The following is a 17,465-nucleotide window of genomic DNA, read 5'->3' on the forward strand; positions in this document are numbered from 1 at the left end:
CCGCGGACAGGGCCCCCTTTGTGCGCGCCCCTTCGGCCGCCGCCTCCCCGGCAGCCCGCGTCCCCCCGCCGGCCAGAGCCCCCTCCAGCAGCAAGCGCTCCCAGGACAACAACAAGCCCCCTTTTCTGCGGCTCCGGCAGGGTCCAACAAGGCCGCCTTATTATTCCTGATGGTGTTAAAACACACAACAAGCGCAGCCGGGCGCAGAGAGGGGCGCGGGCAGCCGCGTCCCCCGGCCCCTGCGCGGGGACGGGGGCGGGGGGCGAGCAGCGGCACTTACCCGGAGCCATCCATGTGCTCGGTCCCGGCGACACGGTCCTGTCCGTCACCCCCTTCGGCCGCGGCACCGGGCAGGCGACGAGAGGTCCCCGGGCTCGCCTCCTCCGAGCAGCGGGGGCTGCCGCCGCCGCCTCCCCCTCCCGAGATGCGCATCCTTGCGCAGCGGCGCAGGCGGGCGCGCACTGTATGGAAATGCGGCGCAGACAGGTTAATGGCATCCCCCTCCTCTTCGCATCCCCTCCCTCTCCACTGTCTCCCTCGTCCCCTCCCCTCCCCCTTCTCATGCTTTTTGGAGAGGGTTTTTTTGGTTTGTGGTTTTTTTTTTTTTTTTGCCTCTCCTCTGAATCTGCTCCTCCACCTTCCAGCCTTGAAGGCGACCGAAAAAAAAAAAACCCAAACAAAAAAACCCAAAAAACAAAAAAACCCATCAAATCCCCCAAACTTGTGTTTAGGAACAATAATCTCATTTGCAAAGAAAAATCCCTGGAATGGGGACTTATTGTAACGCCGTTGGGGAGCAGCCTCAACTGCTGGGCTTTTTTCAATAAAGGAGCAAACTGCAGCCTAACGCCAGTTGGCTCCTCCAGCGCAATTCTCCTAAATCATGATAGACAGATTGCGTGAAAAACAGGAATTCCAAAGAATTTCCTGCCCTGGGAACAGAAGTGAAGGCTATATTTAACAACATCTGAAGCTGTCAAGAATGCTTTGTGGTTGGATAACAGAGCAGAAAAATGTGAAAAATGCAGGCTACTGCTATACCAAATATGGAAATATTGTTACGTCTGGTGTCTAAACCCCCATCTGGAAATACTTACAGCCATGAAAAGAAAAGACGCCACAACAGAAGCCCCAGGTCTCCTCCCCAACCCCAAATCTTCGACTCCAACAGGGAAATACTATTCGAGGGCGCCCGGTCTGAGCCAGGGATACTGAGCCCGGGGGCGGGCGGGAGGGCAGGGGGCTGCTCGCCGCGGGGGCAGCAAGTCCTGAGGGAAAACCGGGCGCCCGGGGGTGACACAAAACCTCTCGTTTCTCCCTCAAAACTGCAGGGGTAACGGCAAAGGTGCGGGAGGTGTGACCGAACGGCCCCCTCGGGCTGCGGCAGCAGCTGGCGGGGCCGGACAGATGTGCGTCCGTCTGTCCCCAGGGCTGCAGGTGGCGCTGGGGCCGCCCGGGGCCGGCTCCCGCGGGGCACCGGCCGAACGCGACCGCCTCCGGGGGCCGACATCCTCCCGGTTAGCCCCGTCTGTAAGGATAGCGGAAGGTGGGGGGAGCCCGCACAACGAGGGGAAAAACACCCGCATAACGGGGGCAAGCCCGCACAAGGTGGTGGTGGGGGGAACTACCGCAAATTACCGCATAACGGGGGGAAGAGCCCTCATAACGGTGAAAAAAACCGCGTAACGGGGGAAAAAGACCGGCATAATGGGGAAAAGATCCGCACGACGGGGGAAAAGACCCGCATAATGAGGGAGAAGACCGGCATAACGGGGAGAAAAAACCGCTTAACGGGGGAAACGACGCCCATAACGGGGGGAAAGACGCGCATAACGGGAGGGAAACCCGCATGGCGGAGGGGAAGACCCGCACGCGGGGGGCACTGACCCTGCTAGCGGGGCCCAGCCTGCCCGGCGGGGCGGGGGCCGTGTGCCCGCGGGAGGAGCCCGCCCCCCCCGACGTTCCCGCCCCCCGCGGCCGAGGCCGCCGCCGGCCCCCGCGCGCTGCCGGGCGGCGGGGCGGGGCGGGCGCGCCGCGCGCCAGCCGCATTCCTGGGATGCCGCGAGCGCTGGCCGCGGCCGCGGCCCGGAACGCGCGACGTCAGCGCCGCGGCGCACGCGGCGGCCCCCGCGCCCTATATAAGGGCGGTCGCGCTCGCTGCCGCTCCAGACCGCGCCGGCCCCGTTCCGCGTTCGCCGCCTCTCGCTGCCCCTTCGCTCCCGCACCGCCGGCGCTAGACATGGGCTCCGCGGGCACCCGCCCCGCTCTGGCGGCCGCTCTCCTCTGCTTGGCCCGCCTGGTAAGTGCCGCGGCTCTGCGCGGAGGGGAAGGAGGGAAGGATGCGGGGGGGAGGCGGCGGGTGTCTCCGCTCCGCTGCCGGCGCTCACCGGCCGTCGCTCTGCTCCGATCCGCAGGCTCTGGGCTCGCCATGCCCCGCCGTCTGCCAGTGCCCGGCGGCCGTGCCGCAGTGCGCCCCGGGCGTGGGGCTGGTGCCGGACGGCTGCGGCTGCTGCAAGGTCTGCGCCAAGCAGCTGAACGAGGACTGCAGCCGGGCGCAGCCCTGCGACCACACCAAGGGGCTGGAGTGCAACTTCGGCGCCAGCCCCGTCGCCCTGAAGGGCATCTGCAGAGGTAAGCGGCTACTCTTCCCCCGGGAGAAAACCCCGCTCCCCGTAGTGCCGAGGTTTAGTAATTTCGAGTCCATGTATGGTTATGCTTTGTTGTTGGTAGCTTGGCAGAAAGGCACATGACTTCAGCAGTCTGGAATGCGATTCAGTATGTCTGGGCTGTGCTAAACGCACATAAGGAAAAGTGATTCCTGACTAACTTATTGTTCTGGCCCCGTGTCTCCGGGGGATTGTAGGGAGCTCTGCCGTAAATTGAATTTAACAGACCAGCAAATACCTGTGCTCAGGCGAGCGATTCCCACCGCTGACTCCCTCCTTTCCCTCTCTGTTGGTCTCTGCAGCACAGTCCGAGGGGAGACCGTGTGAATACAACTCCAAAATCTACCAGAACGGCGAAAGCTTCCAGCCGAACTGTAAACACCAGTGTACGTGCATAGATGGAGCTGTGGGCTGCATCCCGCTCTGCCCGCAGGAGCTCTCTCTTCCTAACCTGGGCTGCCCCAGCCCCAGGCTGGTCAAAGTGCCTGGGCAGTGCTGCGAAGAGTGGGTCTGCGACGAAAGCAAGGATGCGCTGGATGAGCTGGAAGGCTTCTTCAGCAAAGAGTTTGGTCTGGATGATGCCGAAGGCGAACTAACCAGGAACAATGAGCTAATAGCCATTGTGAAAGGAGGCCTGAAAATGCTACCTGGTGAGTAGGGGCTAATCTGTGTGACAGTTAAGGGGAGGAGGCAGGAGGATGGCTATGGGACTCCTTAGACCCCAATAGAAAGAAAGAAACTCCATGAGAGGACATATTTAGGCTAAGCCCTCCTTTTCTTTTCCAGTTTTTGGATCCGAGCCACAAAGCCGAGCTTTTGAGAATCCCAAATGCATTGTGCAGACAACCTCCTGGTCCCAGTGCTCAAAGACATGTGGAACTGGCATCTCCACAAGGGTTACCAATGACAATCCTGACTGCAAGCTCATCAAGGAGACCAGGATATGTGAAGTGAGGCCATGTGGCCAGCCAAGCTATGCCTCCCTAAAGGTAAATACAGACTCTTCCGCTGTTCCTCTTCTTTCCAAACTGCTTTGGGTAGAGGGTAAAGGCTTGAGAAGAATCTCCTGCTAATGATATTATTGCCTCTCCTTTACAGAAGGGAAAAAAATGTACCAAGACTAAGAAGTCCCCATCTCCAGTGAAGTTTACTTATGCCGGATGTTCCAGTGTGAAGAAGTACCGCCCCAAGTACTGCGGCTCCTGCGTGGATGGCAGGTGCTGTACGCCTCAGCAGACCAGGACTGTCAAGATCAGATTCCGCTGCGACGATGGGGAAACCTTCACCAAGAGCGTCATGATGATCCAGTCCTGCCGATGCAACTACAACTGTCCGCATGCGAATGAAGCTTATCCCTACTACAGACTGGTCAATGACATTCACAAATTTAGGGACTAAGTTGTGTTGGGGGTGGGACGCTAAAGAGAATTTGGAAGTAACCAGCCACGGAGAAAGGACCTCTGATGGAAATGGTGCCTTGCCCATTTGAGGGCAACTTTGAGATGTTACAAGAGTGCACTGTGCAACTGGACACTAATGCAACAGAGATTTAAGCATACTTAAAGCTTCATAGTACTGGAGCAACTTTACTGCTTCTTTTTGGAGCACCTTACCTAATTATATACTGTTTTCTGTTTGTAAGTGATCAGATAAATGTTTTGTTCCGGTTATGAAAACTGTTTGTTTTTTTTTTTTTCCTGTCCTGTTCAATTTAACACTATGCTTCTCCTCCTCCCTCCATCTTCTCCCACCCTTTCCCAACCACGTTGGAAGTTACATTCCTTCCTGAGGTGGGCACTTGTGGGGTGTTCACAGTGGCAGCTATTATGTACCAAGTGTAGTTTAACGGCAAACAGAAATCAGTTGTTTTAAAGCTGAGTATTTTATTTATCAAACTGTAGCTTTTTTTTGTTTTTCTTTGTGTTGTTTTTTTTTTTTTTTACCCCTTCCAGCCCCTGTAATACTGGAATAAGTTGTAAATGATTTTAATTTTATATTCAATGAATTAAAAGAATTTATTTATGGAATTAATCATTTAATAAAGAAATATTTACCTAACTGCTTTTTGTAGAGCATTCTGATAGGCAGCAAATGCAAGAGCTTTCTGTGAAAACTTTGAATTCTGAAAAGCTAGATTCTCTGAAAATTAAAACAAGCTCCGCTACAGATGCAGTGATGAACTAGAAAGCTGAGTCTGATTCCTTGGGTAAATGACACTTCTGAAGTGGTGTATGCAGCCTGCAGCCCTGTGCTCTAGGATGTATAGACAGAGAAAGCTTCTTGGCATTGAAAGCAAATGTTTGATAGAGAGAGAGAAGTGTTAATTAGACTGTCAGATTATTCAAACCATCCTGGAATTTGCAGCATAAGGTACTTCATTAGAATGCAGCGCGTGCATGGTGATGTTGAACATTGGGGTGGAAGTGGTCATCAAGTCTCACATTTTTTGGTGGCTGCTTTTTGCAAATTAATACATTTCTGTGGAAGAAGAATGTTTCCTACGGTCTGCAGGAGGTAGTTTGCTTTCACTAAATTCAAATTAAATGAGCTTGAAGCAATGACTTTTGTTAATCCTAATAACCCAGTGATGAAAAGTAAACATACTGTTAACAGGAGAAGAATGTGAGGAATTTCAAGTACTTCTCCAATAGAGTAAAAGCCAAAGCAGCCGCTCTTTTCTTTTCCTCACCTCCCCTTCCCACTTTTTAAATATGTAATTACACTTTTTACTGTGGGACACAGATGACATTTGGCTAACTGAGGGAGTTGTAAGATAGCTAGCTGGCACACGGTGAGAAAACAGCACTTAAAAAACAATGAGCTAGAGAAAGCTAGCATCCAATCTGAGAAAGCAGCATCCAACATTTGTACGATGCTGGTTAGCATAAAGCTGTGCTACAGATAAGACCGAAAGGAAACCTGCAACGGGGCTTTTTTTTCTCCTTCTCGTCACTTATTCTCTGGCAAAATACCCTCCCATAGTCCCATAAGAAAGCTACTTCTCATAAAACCCAGAGACTGAGGCTTTAGAATTGTGAAGGGGCGTCATCCAGTGTCAAATAGTTAGATGCCGAAGTGGTTAAGACTCAACTTTTTATTAGAGTAGACATAAATATTTCAATGGAATAAATGGCCAAATATCTCAGAAGCTCATCTCTGGCAGCTAATGCTTTGCCTGAGAAATCACAGCCGGCTCTCTTCTGCTCAGTCAAGTTCTCTCCCTGAAGGCATTCAAAACTTGAGCTGTTTTGGAATTCACCACCTGGCCACCAGTCTCAGCTGTACCTAAACTTGTCTGTACGGTATTTGTTGACAGTAAAAGCATAAAATGCGATGAAGTGCTTTTGTTTGGCTTCTACTGGCATCTAGCAGCCAACACATCGCTACCTCAGCCGCTCGCTGAGAAACCATCGGGTTTCCATGCAGGGTTACTGCGTGGAGAGAGGCAGAGGAACACGCTGCTCACAGCCACCTGGCAGCTGGAGGCGCATTCCTCGCCCTCCCCACTGCCACCTGGACTTGAACGACACCCGTCTTCAAACCGACGTAAGTAACAGTTCCCTGAAAAATTACATGTACGTGGGACTATACTAGACGCAGAGACTACATGCCTGTAAGACGCACACCGCATACAAGCAGAAGCATCCCTTCCAACTCCTGCCTCAGGTGGGGCTCTTGCCAGGCCCTGGGTTTGACAACCTGCACTTTGGGCTTTGCACGTTTCATCAGGTAGAGAGAGGGGTGGTGGTTCTGTAAGCTGTAAAGGTACCGCTGGGAGAATAAGGGCTGCAGGAGCAGATCATGCTCAGGAGTGAATATACTAAATGAAATTATCCCGCTATAAAGAGAGGGAATGAACCCCGCTAAAATGAACTGCAACTGTTCCAGAGCAGGGAACTCACACCAACTCACTGTCACCCGTAAAGTCCTCTCTCATAGAATCATAGATTCTCTCTCCAGTTTTTGCATTTCACAATTACATGGCAAAACTACCGAACTCCACAATTCCCCGTACTGTAAAAGGAATCAGTGTCTTTTTCTTGTGTATCACCTTTGCACTTGCTTTTAAATCTTTATACCCTCTCTTGTTCCAGCAGAAAAAACCCTAAACACTAAGCACAAAATTATAAATGATAAAAGCACAGGTTCCTTTAAGTGCGATCAGCAGGGCCTACAGGTAAGGTTAATGAACACAGCTATAATTTTACTTCTTGGTCTTGATCAAAACCTAAACTATCAATATCCCTCTTCAAGATGAATACTAGAAGATAAGGAGTTAAGAACATAATAAACGATGTACATGACAAGACGCGGTCAGTTTTCAGCACACTTATTCCAGGCCATCGAGCAGATGAAACCCCGAAAATGAAGTCACCTGCAGGGTGTGGAGCTCCCCTAAACCGGGCAGGCAGCAGGAGAGCCCCGCATTGTCTGGGCAGCCCTGGCACGCCAGAAGGGCCAGCAGCATCGCCGAGGCTGCGGCCACCGTCGCCCCCCAGCAGCCCCTGCTCCAGCCGTCCCCCCTCTCCCCCCTCGCGGGTACCACGGCTCCTTCGGCTCTTTTATTTCTCAGGTGCCCCGCTTTGTCCCGCAGCCCCCAGGCAGCTGCACCCGTGCGAGCGCCGGGGTCACCCGAGGATGGAGCGCGGTGGCACAGGGCAGTTGCTGAAGCTGGTGCTGCCGCCAAAAGGAGCATTTGTCAAACTACAGTCTGTGTAGCCGTGGGCTCCAGGCGCTTCTTTACAAGGGTGTGATGGTGGTAACCACTATAATACCAGGGTCACACATAACATCTTCCCTTAATAACAAAGGCAACACAGTGAAGACAAAGTTTCTGCTTCCTTAAGCGCTGCATTGCGGGAAACAAAATAGAAGCAGGAGTATGCAGAAAACAGATTTCCACAATTATGCTAAATCCTCTCGTGGGATGCTGCTAGCTCGCTCTCCTGAATGAGCAGCAGATGAAGGAAAAGGCAGCATCTTACTGACAGCGCGATAGCCAAGCTGTTAATTAACCCTCGCTGGGCTGAGCCATGAGAACCTCTATACTCCGTATATAAATGACTGCAGAGCCCACAGCAGAGCGGTCCCCGCTGGGCTGCCTGACCCTCCGGGGGACGGGTCCACCTGGGAATTGGGACCACCTCCCCGCCGCTGGTGGGAAGCCGAGGTGGCACATGGGCTGCGTGGGAACAGGCAGCGGCACTGCGGACAGGTGGCATCACTGCGGGAGGACTTCTCATGCTCACAGTCCACCAAAGCTGCAGGAATCCCCCCCCGCTCCAGACAAGCTCTGCCACAGACTTGGGTACGCAGGAGAATTTCTAGGCTACAGCTGCACGGGTCTTGAGGACTGAAACAAGGAAGCTCGCATTGGGCAGTCGTTCGGGGTTGGAAGTCAAACCTACCGACCTACACAGCAGCAGGGACACGTGTCACACCAGAGGCTTGCTTTCGCCAGATGCTGTCCCTTCTGAGCTGATCCTGCAGAGAAGCACTTCGGTGCACGTGCATGTTTTAGTTTACTCCTGTCTAATCAGCGTAACCATTTCCAAGCAGCACCTAGAGCACACAGCAAAGGAAGGCTGGGTACTCTGCCTCACGCCTGTTTTTTCATGTAGACATGTCCTTGTTTTCATCTTCACAATTTTTTTCTCCATGTTACATAGCCACGTATAAAACCGCACACGGAAACATGGCGGTGCCATGGTGAGAACAGTAACATACAACTAGCTTTGGAGATACCTATAAGTGCATTTCAACTCATGAACAACTGAACTGCACTGAACTGCAGTGAGACTTGGTGTCTAGAAAATATAAATCCTGTAAAAGACGACTTCAAACAACAAAATGATGCAATAGGCATCTGTGTCTATTAGCCTGTAAAGACCAAACACCAAGAAACTGAACAGATTGTATCCAGTATGCTACGATTTTTTTTTCCCCCCAGAAAAAACTACAAAGCTATGACTTCTACATACACAATTTATATTGGAGAAGATCCTGAAAGACCCCAAGGCACCATTCACATAAGCAACTTCATCTGTCTTGAAGTACACTTACAGGATGGAATGTAGCAACCGTCCAGGAGGAAAAGATTATGCAAGATTTTGTAAAGTTCTCATTTACTAGACAGAAGAAATTTAAAGGTAAGGTGCACAGATTTGCCCAGATGAGAATCTAGCTAGGACACGTATGTTTACAACTTAACCTTACCTTAACTGAATGCGGTTAATGAAGGCGCTCCGTTACAGGCATCAGTTGAACAGCCAGCAGTGCAGTCCAGCAATATTTTGAGAACACTGGTTGAGCACCAGACCTAAAGGAGCCCAGCAGATCGCCTAAGTCGAAGACACCAGTTTCTCAGAAGCTGCCGATTTCGTTGAGCATCTCAAACCAACCACGTTAGAGCCTAATTACCTCATGAATTTGACAAAATTAGACATCAAGACAACACAGCTGTAAAGCCAGTCTATTAATGGGATCTTAAAACAGGAAAATACATTTTACTCTACAGAAGTAGATACTCACGCTGTAGTGGAACAATCCCACTAGAACCAATACGGATGCCCAAGCACAGCTGAAAGCAGAGATTGGGAAAAAAGCTCAACCAAGAGATACCACGGAGAGTTTAGGTATGGAAGTGGTGGGGACTTCTCAGGCAAGCTTTTAACGCCACCCCTGTCTGCTCTTTTTCCTGAATACCTCATCCACCAACTTAATTTTTACTCACTTGGACACATACCTCTACTGCCTGTTGGCACTCTTGGCAAAATGGACAGGTTCTGTGGCTACCACACGATTCAGCAGAAAACCTGGAAGCGAGGGGTGGAGAGGCAACAGGCAGCTTTCACAGCCACTTCTTCCTCCTTCTTGAGGCAGAACTGGGATAACAGGAAGAAAGCGGCAATGTGATTTTAAAAACACCTTTGCTTTCTCCACCAGCTGGGATCATGCAGGAAGCAGCCAGCTCCCAGTGTGGCAATTTATTCTCTAAATCAAGACTCCCTCTCCCCTCTCATTTCTATCCCTGCTTCTTTGGCAGATTATTCTTAACCCACCGTGATTTGTCACGCAACCCCGCAAACAGCTGTACTGATGCAACTAATGCAAAAAGAAGTCTAATGCAAAAGGATTAGACAAATATACGGACTACTGTGCCAGTTAAGAAAAAAATAAAAATCCACCGTTTCTATCACTAGTAGGAGCTAGTAAGTCTACACAGACTTCTCCTTGCCCCAAAGGTAGGCAAGGCTCTAGCAGCTTCCCATATTTTATCACTCTATTGGTTTTTCCTGCCAAAACCCCTACTACAATAAGATAGCCTGGAAATGCTTTTCGGCAGGAAAAATTAGCAGTGGTGAAATCAGGCCAAGACAGTGGAACTCTGCTTCCAAAACAAAAATATGTTACAATGCACAGAGCCAGCGAGGGAAAGAAGCTCTCGCAATAAAAGCATCGCTATCGCTGTCCGATGGGCCACCGAGACGCGGCAGGACACAGTGGGAACACATTTCTGTTATCAGATCACCGACAGACAGGCAGCAAAACAATTATCCTTGGTTTTTCCTGGGTTTGTACATGTCATCTGCAACTTCCCTTTCAGTTTCAGTATTTATTTCGAGTTGTTTTTTGCTGCCATTTCTTGTTTGTCTTGCATACATGTGACTTCCTTCCACTTCACCACAAATTTCCACCAAATAAAACCATATGCACTGCCATAGCAACATTTTAACACAAACACAGGGCAATCTTTGTTCACTGAAGTACACAGTTCATTTTTTTTTTCTCTTATTAACAGAACGTGCATCTGCATAGAGTTTAACCAAATGTCATAGCAACAACATAAACACAAATTCAAGATATTTTTTCCTTTGGAGGGAGGAAGAATAAATGTTTTCAGGAAAAGAGCGTGGGATTTAAGAAAGCAGAACGAAATGTTTGGGACCAAATATGGCCTGGAGTTACATCATCACGGCTGTATTTACTCTTTGAGAGCCTGCTCTTGCAAGGTGTTGTACGTTCTCGGTTCCTACAGATGTCAACAGAGAACGGCCGTATCTGGCAGGGCAAGGTCTGCATCACGGCTGTTCATACACGACACGAAGGTTGTACTTCCTATCAGCGCAACACTGAACTTAGCAACTGACGGACTTTGTTAGACTAGAGTGCACGGTAAATGCAAAGTTAAAACTGCACTGTTCGACTGGAGTAACAAAAATCGGTCCGACGTGCCTCTAAGAGCCAGCGCCAACCGCACATTTTGCGGCATGACCCCTTTTTCCTCTACGGATCAACAATTGCTAATGCCGAGATAAATACGGTAAAACCTAGAATTCAGATGCATTCATTCAAAACTTAGCTGTTACACTGGCAGGGGGTGTGAGGTCGTTTACCCATGACAACTCAGTAACTTATGCCTCATACCCCCAAGAAATTATACAAAAAAGGAAAAGAACCCAGTTCTCTCATATGGCTGACTCAATCCTACCTCTCAGCTATTGCTATGCGCTTAGCTATGCTCTATTTTTGTCCTCTATGCCTTGTGAAAGGGATGACTTCATTAAGCTTTTAATTTTTTTTAAGTAGCATGTTCATTCAGGACAAGAGCCCTTACTTACTCTTTGCTTTGTAAGCCGATGGTCCTTCAGCTCAAGCACGCTGCGAGCGTTCAGGGTTTGAAATCTGAAATGTCTAAACATTAAAAGAAATGCCATAACTACAGTACACAAAAACAACTTGTTCCTTCTGTGTTAAGTAGTTTATAGAGGAAAAAAAAAAAAAAGAGTAAGTGTAGTAGGCACAAAATCAAGCACTCAGCGCAAGCTGGTGTTGAATGATGAAGATTAAAACAACATCACAGAGTTTTCATTCACAGACATCATCTGCGCTCAACCAAGGCAGAGTCCTGCAGGGATCCTCGTATAGTCTGATTACAATAGTGTGTTTTCAAAATGGACAGAACTGAAGTCTTCCAGGCAGCTTCAGCTCCACGTCTTAAATTCCAAGTGCTTGACCAGAAATTTTAAAATACAGCTTTTAAAGGCGCCTTTTCTCCTTCAAGGTTATTACAAGATGCTCGTTCTCGGTTAAGTCGCTCAGAAAGGAATTAAAAACTTCCCTTAACTGCCTACGGAAGTGTCAAAAACCATCCGTCCAGCCAAAGAGTGCACAAGCTTTGAGTAAATCAGTCACCTCCTTCTCAGGAAGAATGACCGCTGTTGCAGGACCTGTACTGGTCACCTGTCATCCGTAAGGATGTGCTTTTAACCAGAGACCATCATTCTGATTCCTTTTTATAAACAAAAATTGAAAAAGTTTAGCAAAACCGAATGAAAATACTTGAATTTCATCTTGCATTTGATGAATAACCACTGTTCAAACTAGTGCAACTGTTACCGAAACCAAATAACAATAAGTAAATAGTAAGTTAGGAATGAATGGCAAAAGCTACTGTGGCCTTTTACTCTCAGTTTGATTGAACGCGGGAAGGTGATTGCCATCTCTGTTTGGGAAATTTCAGTTCTAGTAACCACCACAGGAATGCTCCTTAATTTTTTAAAGCCTTCATTAAGGTAGGAAAAGATTTAAATCTGAAGGACAGATTTAACCGCATCTTCATTTAAAAACAAATTACGGTTGCGTGTAACTCACAAGGAAGCTTGAACTAGATTTATATAAGAAAAAAACCTCAAGCAAACCCTTTCGTACAATTAATGAAAACCTCCAAGAGTGTAGGAAAGTAATGCAAATTACAAGCCTGCGTTCCTCAGCCAAAGACCAATCACACACGCATGCAGATCAACACTAATATTTGCAGCACACTAATTTCCACTGCGTACTATGAATCTTAAAAAAAATGCCACGCTTTTACTCCAGATGAAACATCCCCGGCAAATGAACTGTGGCAGTTTTGCTGTTCTGCTCTTTTATCGGTGTTATTATGAATGGGTTCAAGACTGGTTTAAAGTAATTTGTGGCTACCGAGTCAGTGTGCAGTAATCACTGATTAGGAAAAGCTTATTCACTTTCACTGAACTGAAAAAATATGAAAGCAGCACCTACAGCTAGAAATCCTGCTCCTTTAAAAAGGGTTAAAAAAAACAAACATTGAAACAAGAGGTGGGCAGAGGACCAACAATGACTAAAAAAGAAAATAGAGTACAGGAGGCCACTGCCAGGCAAGAAGAAAAACTTCCCTGTTTTACCCGGGGTTGCAAAACACACAAGGGAAAGGACACGTGATACCGCTGTGAGAAAAAGTAGTATGTGACTACAACGGTCCGATGCTCTTTCCAGACTTCAGTAGCTAGATGGAATGGTGAAAAAAATTTTAACGTCAATTTATTTGCAAAGGTGTGAAAAAAAATAACTTCTAAAACTCTGAACATCTCAGAAATCGTCTCCGTGCAGTATGCCTGGTAAGGAACCGACAGCCTGGTGCCCTGAAGCCCAGACAGGGTGTGGAGGCCCTCTCCCCTAAGGCTGTCACAGCCTCCTCTTACCTCAACAAGCTCCTTCACCGCTTTCTGCTGTCTTTCTACCCACGTCAGCGCTGGCAGGAAGAACACTTATGACTGGAAAACCACTTTCATGGCAGTTTAGGGTGCATCCCCTGCCACCAACTTCTGTCACAGAGGTGCTCGTCTCAAGCAGGAGACAAACAGACTGGGGTAACAACGATGGCAGCAACAACCTCACAGGGCTGTTTACAAAGTCATCATGTTCTTAAGGCTTTACAAATGCTGACTTCGCTAGACCCTTCCAAACTAACCCCAAACGCCTACGCTGATTCCTGGGAACTCCCCGGCGCAAGCGTGTCACCCCGCTCCCAGCACGGGCTGCTCTGCCCCTCCAACACACCCCGCAGGCACCGGGGACGCAGGGGCAGCGGTAAGGGGTCTGGGATCCAGAAATCTTCTCAGAAGTTAACAACAAAATTCTATTGTCAGCAGATGATACAGTACAGGACTTTTTTTTTTTTTTTCCAAGGTTTATTTGGTTTTAAGTAGGTGAATTTAACTGATATTCCAGTAAATATTTAAAAAACCTGGCTTCAGTAGTTTTTTATTTTTACTCACTAGTAAAATGAGAACATAAAGTCCAATATATTAGCACTATCGACACTATGTATCCATTTCTATTGTTTTTAAAACCCATGCTGACTTAAAAGATCAGGGTAGAAGATTAAACACACAGCATCACGCCACCCTGAAGACATGGCTTGACCCATCCTTAACACATGAAAGAAGATGCAACCAAGTTAAGAAAAAAAAAAGAAAAAAGGTATTGCACCAAAATGTCATCATGTCACCGCAGAAGATTGAAGTCCAAAGTAAAGTAAGATGATTTGCAGCAGTTCAGCATGACAAAGAAACACCCTAAAAGAAAATTAATCTAATGAAACACCCGTGGTTTTTTTCTCAGTAAGCTTAAGCATTAAGGCTCAAATCCACATATAAATACAAATATGTGATCAGATATTTAAACTCAGAAATCAGATGCCGAGCTGCTAGGGTAAATGGAAAAAATATATTGTTGAAACTCATTTGGAAACTTTAAATTAGGGTTACTCTGATTTATTAAAGATACACGGACAAAAGGCTGCAATTAAATAATATAAATTTTTTTCTGGAACCAACAATTCCCCATGTCTTTATTTACATCCCCAAATATGCATTCCTAAATCCAAAAACAGGCAGGCAGTTTGGGAGTGCTGCCTTTAGTGAAGGATGCCAAACCAAACCTCCGAGTTGTATAAAAAAAGATTTAATGAAATTAAAAAAAATAATGGTATAAAAGTCTCATTCCACCCTCTTCTCTCAAAGAGCCGTCATGAACTGTCCCGAATTTCCCCTTCTTCCATAGATGAAAGGGATGAACTTTCACTGTCCGAGCTCTCTGCAGGTTCACTGGCATCTGAGGGTGTAGGACACAAACAAAAAACAAACAAGGAATTAGTTTCAGCAATGTTGTTTGCTCATCGAACAGAAGCACTGTCGTATCTTCTTTTCCTTTCCACCACACTCTCCTTGAGGATGGCTATTTCATTCGACATAACGAGTCTCATAACATGGGATGAAGCCCTGGGTAGGACCTTGTCGTTGAAGAAGAAAGCAAGACAATGTTCAGAATTTCTTTTAGTTTTTAAATCTTGGTCTTTCAGTCAAGCAGGTAAGCAGAGCATTTATCCCACACAAAAGTCTTCCTCTTCATCCACTGAGAATTTCAAAGTGTTCTCTTAATCGTTTTAAATGTTGTTTTCTGTGTTGCTACATATATAACTGTAATGAATTATAAATAATTTACACTCCTATTAGCATTTTAGTTAAGATGGGGAACTACTGAGAAATTCTAAACGGAAAAGGAAAATTAAGATGGTGCACCTACGTGCTCCTTCCACATGTTCCAGCGTCCCAAAGATGGTGTTAAGCTGCGTGAATCCATGAGGTTAAAGCTGCACAGTAACCTGTGCTTTAGGACACGGCTGTTGTGGTCTGCTGAGATGGCATCGTGAAGCACTCATTTCCCAAACTGGTCTTCAGCTTCACACCCTGAGATTCCTTTAACAAGCCCCGACACCGGTCACCTTGTGGTGAGGTCACCAAATGCCACTGGTCGGTGGCACTCAAGCAACACAAAAATAAACTGCAGCAAAGCAGGCCCATGATTCACACTCTGCTCTCATTGTTATTTTCAGTATTTGATCGCACTATGAATTTAAAGAACGTTTTGAGCATTTAGTGTCAGATGCTTCATTAAGGAAATGTTACCGAAAGGAGCTGATGCAGTATAGCTGTCTTGTCCAGATAAGTTCTACAGCTGGCAAAGATGGGTAATACATAGGACACAGTGTGCACCTGTACCACTTTCAATGGAATTTGTTCAAGAAAATAGAAGCATTTCACCCAGAAACATCGGAGGTCACATTTTGTCTACATTAAATCTAGTGTATAATCAATTAACATTTATATGCCAGATATGTACTGAGTAATGCACAAAGCAAGGATTGTTTTTGCCTCTAAGTCCTGTGAAAGCTCCTGTAATCCCCTACTATCTTCAGCCATGACTGACCTTGTATGCTGAAATCAGAGCACCTGTAGTTTTTGCTATAAGCAAGTCAAGCATCAAAACATCACATAAAAGAATGTGGCAATCTTCTGACTCTCAGTGAAGCTCAACAAACAAATTTTAGCTTTAGTTTAGTCTGTTTCAGTAAGTTTTATTTAACAGGAATTATAGACTGTCTTCACTCAAAAGGAACATATTTTTATGCTGTTGATAAGCATTGCCTATAAATTAGTATTGCTCAGTATTTCCCACCATAAAACGGTCTGCAGTTTACTTATAATGTAAAATTTAAACTCTGGTTCAAATTTTTCAGTGCCAGTTTCCTTCCTCAATCCTTACTTTCCTTACTTATTTTGAAAGTTTCAGCCAAACTACTCCAGACATTTCTGAGAACAGGGATAGGAGAAATAGGCTTTTTCCTCACTGAGTTCTAGCAGTTGCTCTTTGAAGATGTCCAGCTCTAGCTCTCCCCCAGTCTTTGGGGGGAGTAACTTGAATCGCAGGGGAGAACGGGGATCTTTCCCCAGCACGTGCCTGTTCCTGCAGCTATGAAAACATGCCTCTGTTCTTCCTGGGGAAGGGGGTAGATCTGAGATTTCTCAGTAAAGAAACATCATTTTAGCAGTTAAATTTCCACAAGACACTGTTTCTTGTTCAGCCTGGGTCCTTTGAAAACAGACCCTGGAGGGCTGTGGTAGTGGAAGCCCCCACGCTCCGGCAGACACCCCACCAGACACCCGCTCCGCAGCACGGCAGCTGTTTGCCTGGAACGCCAAGGGGAGGTGAGCCGGACGGGCGCTCCAAGACAAGCCTCCCTTGGGGCAAGCACGAAAGCGGCAGGCCGAAAGGAAAGGCAATATCGGCAGAGATAGGATAAGCAAGAGCGGGATGGATGGCTTAGGAGGAGCGTGCAACTGATACAAAAAGCCACGTGAGTTGAAGAACCCGGACTGCAAGTAACAGACAAGATGCCGCAGCAGAAAGGTCACCTGGGAGATGGGAGTGGGTTAAAGCACCTCTCGCTACACCAGACTTCTCCCTGCAGAGGCTGGAGGCGAACCCAAGATTTCCATTCTTAGCAATTATCTGTGAATGCAACTGGTAAAGCAAACTAAATACTGGTTTTTCTCCTTTATTCTGTAAAGATGACCCAAAAGAAGAGTACAATGATTGTACCACACTTCGACAAAAGTGCTATTTAGTCTTCAAGTGGAATAACAGCTATGAAACAGCCCTCCTATTTTGTATTTGTGTCCTGGACACTCTTCCTGAAAGAACCTAGAGTTACTGTGGCACGCTTCCACTCTTAACAGAAAAAACTCCAAGAACACAGGGTCCAAAGCAAACTCGAGGCTGAAGTTGAATGTTAATATGCTAACTAAAAAGATGTACAAAAATAAATTATGATAAAGGTTGTGAAAATCATGTTAGTTTTGCCATTAGTTATAATCTTCTGCTATATTATACCCAATGCACCTCAATAGGGAGCTATGCACTTGATTTGTATGGCATCTATAGAAAGTTTAAAAAAAAAGATCCTGTGTCAGAGATATGGGCACTTCCCCAGCTATTACTGTCTCTCTCTTCCCTTTGCCCATGTACTCTGCCTTTTACAGAGTCAGCTACTTGCTGCAGCAGCACAACTACAAAATAATAGTAGTTCAAGCAACACTTAGGACAACCTCCCTACTAGCTCAGGAGACGACGACCACCACCCCTTATTCAAAT

At 47.1% G+C, this 17,465-nt stretch overlaps 2 protein-coding genes across 2 annotated transcripts in view; one reads left to right on the forward strand and one right to left on the reverse strand.

Annotated features, from left to right (window-relative positions):
• Positions 1–2,056: 2,056 nt before the first annotated feature.
• CCN1 (cellular communication network factor 1) lies at positions 2,057–4,652 on the forward strand. The gene is made up of 5 exons (XM_063344921.1): positions 2,057–2,299; positions 2,415–2,631; positions 2,969–3,316; positions 3,453–3,655; positions 3,765–4,652. Exons 1-5 carry the CDS (start codon positions 2,057–2,059, stop codon positions 4,062–4,064), a joined length of 1,311 nt encoding a protein of 436 aa, XP_063200991.1. The 3' UTR covers positions 4,065–4,652.
• A 9,763-nt stretch (positions 4,653–14,415) lies between these two features.
• ZNHIT6 (zinc finger HIT-type containing 6) overlaps positions 14,416–17,465 on the reverse strand; it is a 34,805-nt gene continuing 31,755 nt past the window's right edge. The window contains exon 10 of the mRNA XM_063344027.1: positions 14,416–14,585. Coding sequence (XP_063200097.1) covers positions 14,500–14,585 — 86 coding nt within the window. The 3' untranslated portion in view covers positions 14,416–14,499. The remainder of the gene's footprint in view (positions 14,586–17,465) is intronic.

Source organism: Chroicocephalus ridibundus, chromosome 8 (genome assembly GCF_963924245.1).
Source record: "Chroicocephalus ridibundus chromosome 8, bChrRid1.1, whole genome shotgun sequence".
NCBI classification, from domain to species: domain Eukaryota; kingdom Metazoa; phylum Chordata; class Aves; order Charadriiformes; family Laridae; genus Chroicocephalus; species Chroicocephalus ridibundus.